At 40.1% G+C, this 15,064-nt stretch overlaps 1 protein-coding gene across 1 annotated transcript in view; it reads right to left on the minus strand.

Annotated features, from left to right (window-relative positions):
* Positions 1–2,931: 2,931 nt before the first annotated feature.
* LOC127624523 (protein crumbs homolog 2-like) overlaps positions 2,932–15,064 on the minus strand; it is a 17,244-nt gene continuing 5,111 nt past the window's right edge. Inside the window, exons 3-13 of the mRNA XM_052099306.1 lie at positions 13,935–14,130; positions 13,539–13,678; positions 12,429–12,602; positions 11,482–11,595; positions 10,381–11,349; positions 9,033–9,613; positions 7,066–7,231; positions 5,052–5,922; positions 4,066–4,182; positions 3,644–3,770; positions 2,932–3,503 (exon numbers count right to left, since the gene is read on the minus strand). Of these exons, the coding sequence (XP_051955266.1) occupies positions 3,282–3,503; positions 3,644–3,770; positions 4,066–4,182; positions 5,052–5,922; positions 7,066–7,231; positions 9,033–9,613; positions 10,381–11,349; positions 11,482–11,595; positions 12,429–12,602; positions 13,539–13,678; positions 13,935–14,130 (3,677 nt within the window). The 3' untranslated portion in view covers positions 2,932–3,281. The remainder of the gene's footprint in view (positions 3,504–3,643; positions 3,771–4,065; positions 4,183–5,051; positions 5,923–7,065; positions 7,232–9,032; positions 9,614–10,380; positions 11,350–11,481; positions 11,596–12,428; positions 12,603–13,538; positions 13,679–13,934; positions 14,131–15,064) is intronic.

Here is a 15,064-nt window from a genome sequence, read left to right on the forward strand (position 1 = left end):
GCTTTTTCTTTGCAATTCTTCCCATAAGTCCTCCTGAGTCTTCTCTTTACTGTTGTACATGAAACTGGTGTTGAGCGGGTAGAATTCAATGAAGCTGTCAGCGGAGGACATGTGAGGCATCTATTTCTCAAACTAGAGACTCTGATGTACTTATCCTCTTGTTTAGTTGTATATCTGGTCTTCCACATCTCTTTCTGTCCTTGTTAGAGTCAGTTGTCCTTTGGCTTTGAAGACTGTAGTTACACCTTTGTATGAAATCTTCAGTTTTTTGGCAATTTAAAGCATTGTATCGCCTTCATTCCTCAAAACAATGATTGACTGATGAGTTTCTAGAGAAAGTTGTTTCTTTTTTACCATTTTTTTTTTTACCTAATATTGACCTTAAAACATGTCAGTCTAATGCATACTGAGGCAACTCAACAACAAACACAAACACAATGTTAAGCTTCATTTAATGAACCAAATAACTTTCAGCAGTGTTTGACATAATAGCAAGTGATTTTCTAAAAACCAAATTAGCAATTTAGCACGATTACTCAAAGATATGGTGTTGGAGTGATGCTGCTGGTCTAGATTTGTTCAAAAATGACTTCTTTTAAATAGTGATGGTGCTGTTTTTTACATCAGTAATGTCCCGACTATACTTTGTGATCAGTTGAATGTCACTTTGGTGAATTAAAATACCAATTTTCTTTACAGCTAAATTTGTACATTATTCCGAACGTTTGGCCGCCAGTGTATAACAGATGTTGGAGTAGTGTTCACACAATACACTGTTTTGTTTGATGGATTGCAGGTACGTAAAATTCCTATGTTTAAAAGTGAAATTTAGTTTAGAAACCTTTTTAAAGAAGAAAGACTGACCGTAACAAGATATGCAGAAAACACACACACAGAGTTGCGGTTTACAACATCCATATATAATGAAATTTTAAATATTTCATCCATCTTTTCATTTTCATAATCAGGCATAGCTGGGATGTCACGTATTTTGGCTTAAATGGCCATCTATTTTAAACAACAAAAGACTTTTTGTTCTTAGTAAAAATGTGGTTTTCGCTGCCTGCCGTTCACAATTGTGTGTGTGTGTGTGTGTGCAGAGGTGCACAGATCTATGCGTGTGTCTTTTAACAGGAATGTTTTTTTATTGCATTTCCTTAGCATCATTAGTTGCCTCACAGACTGGTTTCATGTGCAGTGATTGTCAAACAGTAAAATATCAAAATATTCATATTCACTGAGTCTTGATCTGACTCCGCAATTACTGTAGGTAAAGACACCAGAAAATGGCTGAAACCATTTCATAGTCTAAATGTTTGTTTTTTTTCTTGCTTTTTGTTGTTGTATGAAAATACAGTAAAAGAATAACTATAGTTTCAGCGGTTCTCTACCCATTATAAATGTATAAAGAAATGGCTAACGTTTCTCTCATGCTGTGTTTACATCTTTTTGGAATTACTTATAGAGATTTTACTCTGAACTGTTCATATCCTCTGACTCACAGTCAGAACTTAATAATTTTCAATGTGAAGCATATAGATTTATAAAAGCACCTTCATTAATTCTAAAAATCGAGGTGGCTCAGTGGGTAGCACTGTTGCCTCACAACAAGAAGGTCCCTGGTTTGAGTCTCGGCTCACCCAGTGCCTTTCTGTGCCCTGGGATAGTCCCCAGCACTACCTGCTACCCTACATAGGACATTGCAGCAATAGAAGATGGATTTGTGGTAATAAGCATTATGCAAAAAAAGCTGCAGATTGATCTTAACGTGTATTTAACCTGGAATATTCCTGTAAATACTCTCATAGCGATTTCTGTATCGCTTTTGAGTGGTGACACAGCTCACCACTCAAACTTTTAGACCATTAAGTCTTTTTGGTAATTCAAAATATTCTCATCTTTTTTCCATACACAGTAAAAACAACAATTTCAACAAGGAGATGACAGATTTTTAACAGTTGAAAACTCAATTACGGTAATTCCAACATGAAGTGAACGCAGCATTTGTTTTGATGATCAGACACAGTGTTAGCCTATAGCATGAATAGTAGCTAGCTAGTGCATCAGTCTTGCTACAGGTATTGTACCTCATACATTCAAATGCTGTGGAATTTTTTTCCCAAAATGATTAGCGACAGTGGCAGAAGTCTTGTATGTCTTTTGAAACGTTCACAAAATCCCACTTATGAGCAGCAATTTGGATCTGAACAGAAGTTAGCATGAATATCTTGATATTAGCACCTGTTTTGATAACTTCTAGTTGCCTGCTTTTGACTCAAAGTTTTGGTGTGATGTTACATATCATGAACGCTTACAGACCAGGACATTCAAAGATTATTTTTACAACAAGGAAAAGCTAGTGAAAGACACATAGAAAGTAAGAATGCTAGTGCTATTTTCTTTTAGCACTTTATATTCCTACTTGGAATTTCAGACTTATAACCATAAAATCATCCCTTTCCCTGGCACTCAGAAGACTGCGTATGAGGCGACAAATAATTAGATGCATATATCTTGTATCGCCATGCTCAAGTGACATCACATGCTTGCATCTTAGCGAAATCGGAGTATTAGACTTCTACACGAGCGCTGGAAGTCTGATTTCAAGAGGCGTGTTTTTGAACTTTTCCAAGTAGGAAGTTTAAAGTCAGACTTTCAGAGCTGAATGGAATACAGCATGAGAGCTGAGAGGTGTTTGGAGTAAGTGGAATCCAGGTATTGATGTTCAATCTTCTGGAATGAGAGAGAGTAAGGGGATAGGCTAGAACATAGATATGTGAAGATTTATAATTCCCAGGGCAGACTGTAAAATAAAGTTGACCCCTCTTTCCTAGGGCTCATGCCATTCCAAAGCAGTTCAGGCATGTATACTGTTGTAATGAATCAAGTTCAAGTGTTTAGACTTGCGAAAGTAGCAGGTTCAAGCCCGGAGATGTAGATCTACATCCTTTACTCTTTCCCATGGGCCCTACTGTATTTACATAAAGCATAGGGACAGTGTGACTGATCTGGAAAACGTATTCACTTTGCAAATTTGCAGCGTCGGAGATCATTTGAGATGAATGAGTTTCAAATCACGGGTGAAAGATTCACCGTATTCAATGCCTTCAGGTTTCCCTTTTCATATGTCTTCTTTCACAGATATTTGCTGTAGTATTTTTGAACGTATCATGTAGCACTTGCATCTCATTGTGGCTCTATAATACTCGGTGGTCTCAAAGTCCCAATATCATTACACAGAGTCACAAAGAGGGGTCTATGCATCTGTTTGCGTGTTCATTTTAGATTAGACGCTCTTCAGGAGGTACTTTCAGCATACTGTCCATCTCCAGGCGTGCACCAGCAACTTCCTGTTGGCTTGGAGAATACGTTCCTTCTGACTGCCGCTTCCTACGCGCCGTCATCAACATGAACATTAGACCGATTGCCGCCAAGAGCACGCAGCCACATACCAATGGAACCGCAATCGCCAGCCATGGTATACGATCTTTCTGAGCCTGTTTCTGCACAGAAAGAGAGGATAAAATTTAGGATTATTCCATTTTGCTGGTTTAAAAAGCACACATTCAGACCAAATATGACATTTGAACCAGCATAGTCGTTGTTGTGCATATTTTGCGTGATTATTCATGCTTTTACGTACATTTGTTTCGCAGAACTGGCCACTAAATCCTGCTGGACACAAACACTCAAAACGGTTCAGCCGATCCAGACACGATCCACCGTTTAGACATGGACTAGACGCACACTCGTTGATTTCAGTCTCGCATCTGAATTAAAACAAAATGTGCAAACATGCACACACAGTCTTTTTTATGTTCACATGTAATGCCAAGTAGCTACTCTGGTGCAACTTCACTGACAAACAATGCATGGGGAAAAAAATAAAACAAGTAAATAACGTAAATCAAGTATCATTTGTTGGTGCAAGAATTGTACTTGCCGAAACACAGGCTTTAATCAGATTTTCTGTATTTACCTTCATGCTCACAAATGAGAAATTCATTTTATCATATGAAATGTGTATGCATTACTTATGTATGTGTTTGTCAGTATTAATCCCACCTGTCTCCTGTGAATCCGGGAGAGCAGGTGCAGTTTGCCCCCCACTGAGTGTCATGACAAACACCATCATTTTCACAATGTACATCCAGCTCACACTTTAGAGGAGGGTAGTTAAACCTGTTGCACAAGAACATGAACACACAAATACATAAACCAACAACACTTCAAAACAAAACAGTCCCACTCTTTATAAATTAAAATGAAATCTTACTGGTTCAAACTCAAGAAACAAGAACGGAAGGACTAAATCTTTACTTCTGATATCAATCTGTATTGTGAAACCAAGTGTAAACAAATAATGAATGAGATGCTTTTGAGCTGTCCTTTCCATTATTTGTTTTCTAATTGGAAAAACTGGTGGTGCTTGCAAAGTTTTAAGTATTAAACCTCAATGCATAACTCGTCTTGCACTGTTTGTGCTATGGACATGAATGACCCCTTAAACTGAGGCTTACTGAGGAGAAGTGTGGCATTACTTTTCTAAGCATTCAACTTTTGCCTGCTGGATGATAAAACAGGCCAAGAAAACAGTGAAGGAGAGACCTGAGCCATATCTAGGATCCAGCAATCAGACGCAACATTAAAACCACCTGCCTAATATTGTGTAGGTCCCAATCGTGCCACCAAAATAGCACCAACCTGCATCTCAGAGTAGCATTCTGAGATGCTATTCTTCTCACCACAATTGTACAGAGTGGTTATCTGAGTTACCAAAGACTTTGTCCGTTTGAACCAGTCTGGCCATTCTCTGTTGATTCTCTCTCATCAACAAGGTGCTCCGAATGCTATTCTGAGATGCATGTTGGCACTGTTTTGGCAGCACGAGAGGGACCTACACAATTTTAGGCAGTTGGTTTTAATGTTGTGGCTGACTTGTGTATAATAGAGCCTTGGAGGTGAAGTCTTAGGCCAGTGAGCAAACAATTTTACCCCTAAGTCAATTAGACATCTGTGTGTTTTAGTCATTGAAATAATTTTGCACTCACTGGCAACGTGTTCCGCTGTACTTTGGTGGACAGATGCAGGTGTGGTCATTAACTCCATCCACACAGGTTCCCCCATTCTTACACTGAGACCTTTTGCAGTCATCTACATTTTCTGAGCATGTTGGTCCAGTGTAGCCTGGGTGACACATGCAGTCGAACCCATTAAACATGTCCTTGCACTTGCCATGGACACAGGGTCCCAAAATACACTCGTCTGTTTCCTTCTCACAGGTGGCCCCTTCCCAGCCAGATGGGCACTGGCATCCAAACATATTGAAGAGATCTAAACAGGTGCCACCATGCCTGCATGGATGAGAGCCACAAACCGGAGCACCAAAGCACCCTATGTGCACACGCTCGTCCTGTCGTCGCCAAAACTGTGATGTTTGAGGTGGTTTGACGTTGTTTACAAATGGAAGATAGACCCCGCCCACTCTCACAGCACCTAGACACCCTGTGTACGTGTCTGCCAATGCCACCTCACTTGATCTGTCTTCAAGAAAACGTAAACTACCAGTTTGCAAAGGGGCACTGCTACCATCAATGATGCTGTCCACCAAAATGACCCAAGGTGATGTATCGCCCTCTGGCAGGGCCATGGCAACCTTCAGATGATGCCAGTTGCCGTCAGCAATGTGTCTCTGTCCAGAGAAGATCACTGGTTCCACACTGTTCTCATTATGAAGCTCCACCTGAATGCTTGAATCCACCAGGCCAATCAGGAGAAGCTCCGCCCCTCTCCATGCACGCAGTAGAACGCCGTTTACCTGCCTTGTTTGGAGTTCCATAGTAATGTTGGTAACCGGGGCAACTAATGATCCCATAGCACTGTAGTGTAATGGAGTATTGTCGAAAGTTGCGTTAGCAATGCCTGGAAAGAGAAAAAGTAGTATGCATGCATTATTGCAATTCATTTAACTAGTTCTGTTTGCATTTGATGATTTAGTAGTTGACTATTAATATGCATACGTTATTCATATTTGATTTTTTTTCTCGTAAAAGCAACTGTGTTATTCTCATAATTTGGACTTTATCCTCAAAATATTACTACTTTAATCTCGTAATGTTACAGCTTTCTTTGCGAAACTTTGACTTTATTCTTGTAAAAGACCTATTATGAGATTATTCTCAAAATATTTTGACTTATTCACGAAACTTTGATTTTATTCTCGTAAAAGCCCTATTATGAGATTATTCTCAAAACATCACGTCTTATTTCTCGCAACACTGACTTTATTTGCGAAACTTTGTGTATTCTCTTAAAAAGCCCTATTATGAGATTATTCTCAAAACATTACGACTTTAGTCTCGTAATTTTACGACTATTCACGAAACTTTGATTTGATTCACGGATAAGGCCTATTATGAGATTATTCTCAAAATATTATGACATTAATCTCATTAAACGTTATTCTAAAAATTTTGACTTCTTTAATCTCATAATGTTTCGGCTTTATTTGTGAAAATGTTACTTTATTCTTGTGAAAGGCTTATGAGAATATTGACACAAAATTACGACCTCATTCTCAAAATTTTTTGACTTTATTCGCAAAACTTTTATTATAAAATAGATTTAAAATAGATTTTATTCTTGTAAAAGGCTCATTATGAGAAGATTCTCTAAACATTACAATTTCAAAAGTCATTATGCCATAATTGTATTCTCGCAATTTTTACTATATTCTCAATATTAAACTAATTTAATCTCGTAATGTTACGGCTTAATTCATGTAAAAAGGCCAATTTTGAGATTATTTTTAAAAAACTAAATTTTCATAATGTTCTGACTTTATTCTTGAAATCTTTACTTCAATCTTTTATTCGATTATTTTTATTATAACGTGGTACAAAAACAATGTTGTACTAAAGTGAAGAAAAAAATGGTCAAAAGCTGGCTTTAGAAGGATTTTGGACCGTTTTAGTCTGGGAGACCAGATTAAACCAGTGTAAACCCTCTAAGTCCAGCAAATCATTTTATGCTGGTTTAAGCAGGGATCAAATCAAATAAGCATACACTCAAAACCGTCGAACAGGTCCACGCAGCGTCCGCCATTCACACATGGGTTGCTCACACACCAAACTCTGGTTTTGCATGTTTTTCCAGTGAAATTTTGTGGACAGGAACATGTAAAGTCATTCCATGTGACAGTACATTCACCACCATTTAAGCAAGGTTGCACCTGCAAACAAAAACACCTTTTTACATAAGCCTTTTCCTTCTGTAATTGTTAAAGTTAAATGGCTCCATAAAAGTATTTGGACACTTAAGCCACAATTAAAAATGTATGGATTTAACTACATTAGGTTACTGTATTAGGCATCTGCAAAAACTTGGAGCTAGACCATTTCTCAGAACTAGATTCACACACTGAATCATTTTTGCAATTACTTTAAACCAACAGGTCCAAAAGTCCTTTTTAGTGGATGAATATGAGAACGAACTCGACTGCCAAAACAAACACACCCCTCCCTTCAGTGCTACTTTGGAAGTTCTGCCCCCAAACAGACATGCTTGCACAAAAACAGCATACATATACACTCACCTAAATGATTATTAGGAACACCTGTTCAATTTCTCATTAATGCAATTATCTAATCAACCAATCACATGGCAGTTGCTTCAATGCATTTAGGGGTGTGGTCCTGGTCAAGACAATCTCCTGAACTCCAAACTGAATGTCAGAATGGGAAAGAAAGGTGATTTAAGCAATTTTTAGCGTGGCATGGTTGTTGGTGCCAGACGGGCCGGTCTGAGTATTTCACAATCTGCTCAGTTACTGGGATTTTCACGCACAACCATTTCTAGGGTTTACAAAGAATGGTGTGAAAAGGGAAAAACATCCAGTATGCAGCAGTCCTGTGGGCGAAAAGGCCTTGTTGATGCTAGAGGTCAGAGGAGAATGGGCCGACTGATTCAAGCTGATAGAAGAGCAACTTTGCCTGAAATAACCACTCGTTACAACCGAGGTATGCAGCAAAGCATTTGTGAAGCCACAACACGCACAACCTTGAGGCGGATGGGCTACAACAGCAGAAGACCCCATCGGGTACCACTCATCTCCACTACAAATAGGAAAAAGAGGCTACAATTTGCAAGAGCTCACCAAAATTGGACAGTTGAAACTGGAAAAATGTTGCCTGGTCTGATGAGTCTCGATTTCTGTTGATACATTCAGACGGTAGAGAACATGTACCCATCCTCTGATGGCTACTTCCAGCAGGATAATGCACCATGTCACAAAGCTCGAATCATTTCAAATTGGTTTCTTGAACATGACAATGAGTTCACTGTACTAAAATGGCCCCCACAGTCACCAGATCTCAACCCAATAGAGCATCTTTGGGATGTGGTGGAACAGGAGCTCGTGCCCTGGATGTGCATCCCACAAATCTCCATCAACTGCAAGATGCTATCCTATCAATATGGGCCAACATTTCTAAAGAATGCTTTCAGCACCTTGTTGAATCAATGCCACGTAGAATTAAGGCAGTTCTGAAGGCGAAAGGGGGTCAAACACAGTATTAGTATGGTGTTCCTAATAATCCTTTAGGTGAGTGTATATGGGTTCTGTGAAACATAGCAAAATTTATGTTACCCGCCTATCGAGAAGAAAAAGAGCAACTTCTGCATCCGTCGATTCTGACGTGGCTCCTAGCTCTCGATTTATCATAATCCTTCTTTTTTAGTTTATATTTGTCTGGCCTTTTTCTCTTGGTCAGTTTCTCAGCCATTTGACCTCCTTGGAGTTTAGAAAGTTCGCATCAGCCAGATTTGCCATCGCTCCCCTAATTAATTTCCCTCTCGCTCTGCCCCCACCCCCCATCCTGTGCACAGCTAGCAGAATGTGAGGAGATATTTGCAGAATTTGACAAAAAGTGTACTGGATTAGAATTACTGAGAGCACCTTTTAAGTGTTAAAATACATTTTGGGGCCAATCTATTTAGACTGAATGGATGTGTGTGTGTGTGTGTCTACATACCTTGCATGTGTCATCACTGATGCATCCAGGAAGCACATTTTCTGCCTCACTGGAGATATACACAGTCTCGCTGAGGGTTTCGTTCCATGATACCCAATCCAAATGCACATCATCTAGTCTCAGATCCTGAAAGCAGCCCTCAAAGTGACCCCCCCACTCAGCTACATCCTCCTCACCAGGGACCCCACCCACATACACCAAGTCTCCACCCAGAACTTCCAGTTCAGGGAGAGAGCCAAGTCCATGGCGCAACCCTCCGTGTCTGAAAAACACCTGACCTTCCTGTACGTCCACCTGCAGCAGTGGCTTTTCTCCATTACAGACAAAACCCGGCGATGATAAAACAGGTGCCTCGGCCACAGAGGTCACCTGCACTCGTCCCATTTGCAGGTAGATGGTGAAGTAAGGATCCTCCCCTTCTGTACCCTGAAGCCCCGCCCTACGTAACTGAAGTAATATTCCACTCATCTTGAGTGACCGCAGTAAGAATGACACCGTGAAGTTCTTGCCGAAATCAGACAGCAGTTCAAATGCAAGGAAGCTTGTGGAGTCCTCATGACCGAATGTATATGAGGGGTAATCTGAGAGAACGGAAAAACAGAAAGAAAGGGAAATAAGGGATTTATTTTGTGTTTGGTTTACTCCATACAGTATCATAAGAGCAACTGGTGATAGTGATTTTACCAAGTAGCACATTTTGCTGGATTAACAAATTTGTTGGTCCTGGAGTAACATTTATATAATGGTTAGTTTTAGGGTTAGACTTGAAATACATTTTTATGAACCTACTATTTCTCTCTACCTTTGAGGGTAGGGACAATGCTAATATTTACACAGTTTATTTATATATTTATTTTTTAGTCATAGCTTTTGTCATTGGATAAAAATGTCTTTTAGCATGGGCACTCTGACCAGTCTGCGGCAAGCTGCAATGCACTGCGTGTTCTGACACCTTTCTATCATGGCCAGCATTAAGTTTTCAGCAATTTGTGCTACAGTAGCTCTTCTGTGGGATCGGACCAGATGGGCTACCTTCGCTCCCCACGTGCATCAATGAGCCTTGGGTGCCCATGACCCTGTTGCCAGTTCTCCTTCCTTGGAACACTTTTGGTAGGTGCACTACTGCAGGAACACCTCATAAAACCTGCTATTTTGGAGATGCCCTGACCCAGTTGTCTAGCCATCACAATTTGGCCCTTGTCAAAGTTGCACAGATTAGGGATAAAGTTGGCACTATGTTTCTTTCAAAAGAATGTTGTTCCAGGACCAACAAAAGATTTTGATCCAGGAACATGCTGTATGTACTTAGCAAAGTTCAATATTAGTGTATGAGCATGTACATGCAGACCTTGGCCGCAGTCATTTCCATGGTGTGGTCTGGAGCAGTCACAGCGGTAGCCCGTCCAGAGGTCGATGCAGCGCCCGCGTTGAGAACAGGGGTGTGGTTGCACCTGGCACCATTCCGTCTTCATACAGCCCACCTCTACACTCTCCACGTCGCTACCTAGATCATGGGGCAGGACAGGATGGCCGTCCACCTGAAGGTCTTCCATACAGCCCAAAAAGCTATGGCTGCTCAAGGTAAACTCCAGATACTCCTCTGGTACACCACCAACATATACCTTTGTGAGGCCCTTATGATGCAGGAACGATGCATGGTCTTCTGGTAGCTTTTCTTTAACTCTACATGCTTGATTTTCACAGCCTGGACCTTTAACTTGTAGCACAACATTTTTAACCTGTTCGTTAATGCTCACAATTGCCTGACGCCAACTTCCATCACTTACAAGGCCCGGCAATTGTGCCTCCAATGATTCCCCGACCCCTGACACCACCCTGGTACGAAGCTTACCCCCAACAATCTCCAGTGACATGAAGAGTTTGGCACTTCCACGAAAGAACAGCAGCATATTAGGCAGTGTGGTGCGAAAGCGCAGACTGACTTCCAGGGTGCGCTGGTGTTCCGTGTCTCTCCTTCTGCGCTCGAGTGGTGGCACCTCAAACAAGAAGAATCTCGGTGAGGAGAAAGAGAATGTGGTGGGTGTAGAGCAGACATCATCATAGAAACCAGGTGGGCAAAGACAGGTATGCCCATGTGTCTCTCCGTCAAACCATGGAAGGCAGGTGGCACCATTTTGGCATGCATGCTCAATACAACCAAGCAGTTGCACGCCACACTGGGGTCCACCCCAAGGCAGGAGGTCTTCTTTGGCTTCTGCACAATGACACTTGTATTCAGCAACTCCATCTGCACATACACCTCCGTTCAGGCAGGGGGCGCTCTCACACTCATCAACATTGACTTCACACTCCACACCTGGGAAAAACATAACATACAAAGACTTTGTACTAAATACTAACTTACAACTTAGTGAATACAGTGTAGTATATACTGTATAGTGCCTAAAAATAGAATATCAAACAGAAGGCTTAATTTTAGGGTTCTAACCTGCGAACCCATCCGCGCACACACACGTGTATCCATTTATGAGGTCCTCACAGCTTCCTCCATTTTGACACGGCTCAGACTCGCACTCGTTTATGTTTACTGAACAATTTTCTCCTGGGGAGAACAAATAAGTGAACATCCAATCACTGTCACATTTTGAATTCATTTTGCTGAGCACAGTTGAGCCAAACCCATCTGAAACAGCACAGATCATAATCGAATGCTTTGTTCCATTCAAACTCGGATGTGGAATATTCCAACTTGATATTTTCAATCTCCAACCAAAAAGGATTTCCATTGCTTGATTCTCGCAAGATGGCGTATAATCAACAAAACTGCAATGCTTGCATTTGCTCTATAGATTTACGATGATCAAAAGACTGTAATTTCTCCACAAATGCTTGCTAAATGGGTTTTATTATCATGTAATGTAGGAACTTTGACTTATTGATGGATATTAAAGTAAATGTTTATCATTACATTTATGCATTTACATTTACATTTATGCATTTGGCAGATGCTTTTATCCAAAGGGACTTACAGTGCACTTATTACAGGGACAATCCCCCCCGGAGCAACCTGGATTAATTGTCTTGCTCAAGGACACAATGGTGGTGGCTGTAGGGATCGAACCAGTGACCTTCTGATTACCAGTTATGTGCTTTAGTCCACTACGCCACCACCACTCCAGGTGCATTGTCTCAGCGAAATCGGAGATGAAGATTTCCGCTCGAGTTTCCAAGTTGGAAGTCTGACTTGAAGCAGCATTCCATTGCACTTTTCTTAGTAGGAAGTTGAAAATTTAGGCTTTCCGAGTTCAAAGAAATGCAGCAGTAGAGACTCTATTTAGGTCATAACTGTGACAAAATGCATAATTACTGCAATTTGCAGGGCAGTATTGTTGTGTGTTTTACATGTACATCTCTGTGTATGAATGTTAGCAGTACCTGTATATCCTGGTTGGCATTGGCAGACGTAACCAGCGACCGTGGCGTAGTTGAACTCCCAGTCTGTTGTTACCCAGTGATCTGGATTAGACTTCTCAAAGCATTCGCCACCATTCTCACAGGGAGCATCAGCACATTCATCAATATCCACTTCACAGTTATCACCCTTAAAACCTTCAAACACATCAGGGTTATTAAAGTTTTGAATTTTGATTTCATTTCTATTTTTTTATTTATTTTTTTTCTGTGTTTTCCAGGAAATTGTAAGCCTATCACATTTCATATTTTTTGGGGGGGAATAGTTATATTTCTTCTTAATTTAATATCAGTTATGTGTGAGAGAGAGAAAAAAATAATAATAATAATTGGCGTAAATAATTTTTTGTTTGTGTACCGACTTGGTACCGGTATTTTTGACAACACTAGTACAGCTTACTGGGCTGTGAAGTTATGTTCAAATGTTTTTTAGATAAATGGTAATTTGGCTGTGATCTGACAGGGTGTTAGTGGTCTGACCATGAATGCTCTGAAAGAGATCTAAATCTGTGATCATGTAATCTACTGTTGAGCAACCACGAAATGAACACACACTCACACACTACACACTACACACACAACACACACCACAAACACGCTCACACCACTGAAAGTATATACACAGTTAATTATTATTATTATTATTTACATTTATGCATTTGGCAGACGCTTTTATCCAAAGCGACTTACAGTGCAATTATTACAGGGACAATCCCCCCCGGAGCAACCTGGAGTTAAGTGCCTTGCTCAAGGACACAATGGTGGTGACTGTGGGGCTTGAACCAGCGTCCTTCTGATCACCAGATTACCAGTTATGTGCTTATTTTGTATGCTGTGTATCAAAATGTTTAATTTGGTTTGTTTTTGGACTCGTGAATATGCACATTAGTTTAGCTTCTGTTTTTTTAATTAAATAATTTTATGTCAGTTAACGAAAATGTTTTCATTTAGTCTTTATTAATGATAATAACACTGAAAGACACATCATTACACATAATTTAATGCCAAGTTAGATTAAACGCTTAAATAAAGAGTGTAGTATCTGGACAAAGGATACTTTTAAAGAATAGCTACCTGGCCAGCAGGTACAGTTGTAGTGGTTAATGCCCTCCAGACAAGTTGATCCGTGTTGGCATGGATCTGAAGCACACTCGGGAATATCCTCCTCACAGTGGTCTCCCATAAATCCAGTGCCTTCACATTGACATTCATAACTGCATGCAAAAAACAAGATGTCAGCCTCAGTTACCATTCAATATCACTGTATGGGAAAAAGAAAATGCCATGAAAGTGAATGGTGACTGAGGCTGACATTCTGCTTAACAAGTCCTTCTGTGTTCCATGGAGCAAGAAAGTCACATGGGTTTGGAACAACATGAGGGTTAGTAAATGATGACAGAATTGTAATGTGTGTGTGTGTTAACTATCCCTTTAAGAACTCATTTTTGCAGTGAGTGTGTCCTACTGTACCTGGCGATGAGGTCATGGCAGAATCCTCCATTCTGGCATGGATCGCTCTCGCACTCATCGATATTGATCTCACAGTGAGAACCTTCAAACCCCTGCACACAGTCACAGGTGTACAACCCCACAAAGTCGTGACAAGTGGCTCCGTTTTGACAAGGATTTGACTCACATTCATTAATCTCCAGCTCACAGTTCACTCCTACAGAGATTCAGAACACAATGAATGACTCACATGCTAATTAACACACAGACACTGAAACATTTTGTTATTTGCTGTTTAGTTCACGTGCACTTATCCAAACCAACTTTGAGTAGGCCTACATGTTTACTACAGAAACAATCCTGGAGAAACAGGGCTGACCCTCCCTGGGGATTGAACCTGCAACCTTTGGGTTACCAGTACATATCTTTAACCACTAAGCCTCACTATAACACAATAGATGAGCCTACATCATATTTCACAAATCAATATAACCTATTCCACAATTTCTACAGGATTTTCGAAATAATACAATATCCGATGGGAACAAATATATACCGCTTGTGAGTCACGTGACTTTCTCACAAACGCGTCATTGATTTTCTCACAAATGGTCTGATAAATAGATAAATAGTGCTGCCTCATACTTTCACTCAGTCATGTCGTTAATACATATTACATGGTAAAAACTATTTTTTTTTTATTTTATTTGATAATTCCTAGTAAGCTAATAACAAAATATGTCAACATGTTTTAGTAAAAAATATATTTTATCCTTACATTTTTTTTTTTCCCTAATCAGGTCAAAATGAGAAATTTTCTACTAATAATTAGATAAAAAAAAAGTCCGGTCCCAGTCGGTATTGATTTCCGGGGAGGACCACACCGGTTACCGGGAGTGGGGGAGGTAGAACCGATCACCACCGGGCCTCACCGAAGCATCCAAATATTCTCATAAATGGAAAGGATAATATTTTTACGTGGGCTGGTATGAAGAGTGACATTGTAATGCATATTTATATTAATTTATTTTTTAATAGAAATTGCGAAATTACACAGTAATTTAATGTAAATCTGTGGAGACTGAATCAGAAACAAGGCAAAATATTATTAGTCAGTTGAAAAGAGAAAAACTCCTAGCATTAGCGTAAGT

This window comes from Xyrauchen texanus, chromosome 31, assembly GCF_025860055.1.
Source record: "Xyrauchen texanus isolate HMW12.3.18 chromosome 31, RBS_HiC_50CHRs, whole genome shotgun sequence".
Lineage (NCBI taxonomy): Eukaryota > Metazoa > Chordata > Actinopteri > Cypriniformes > Catostomidae > Xyrauchen > Xyrauchen texanus.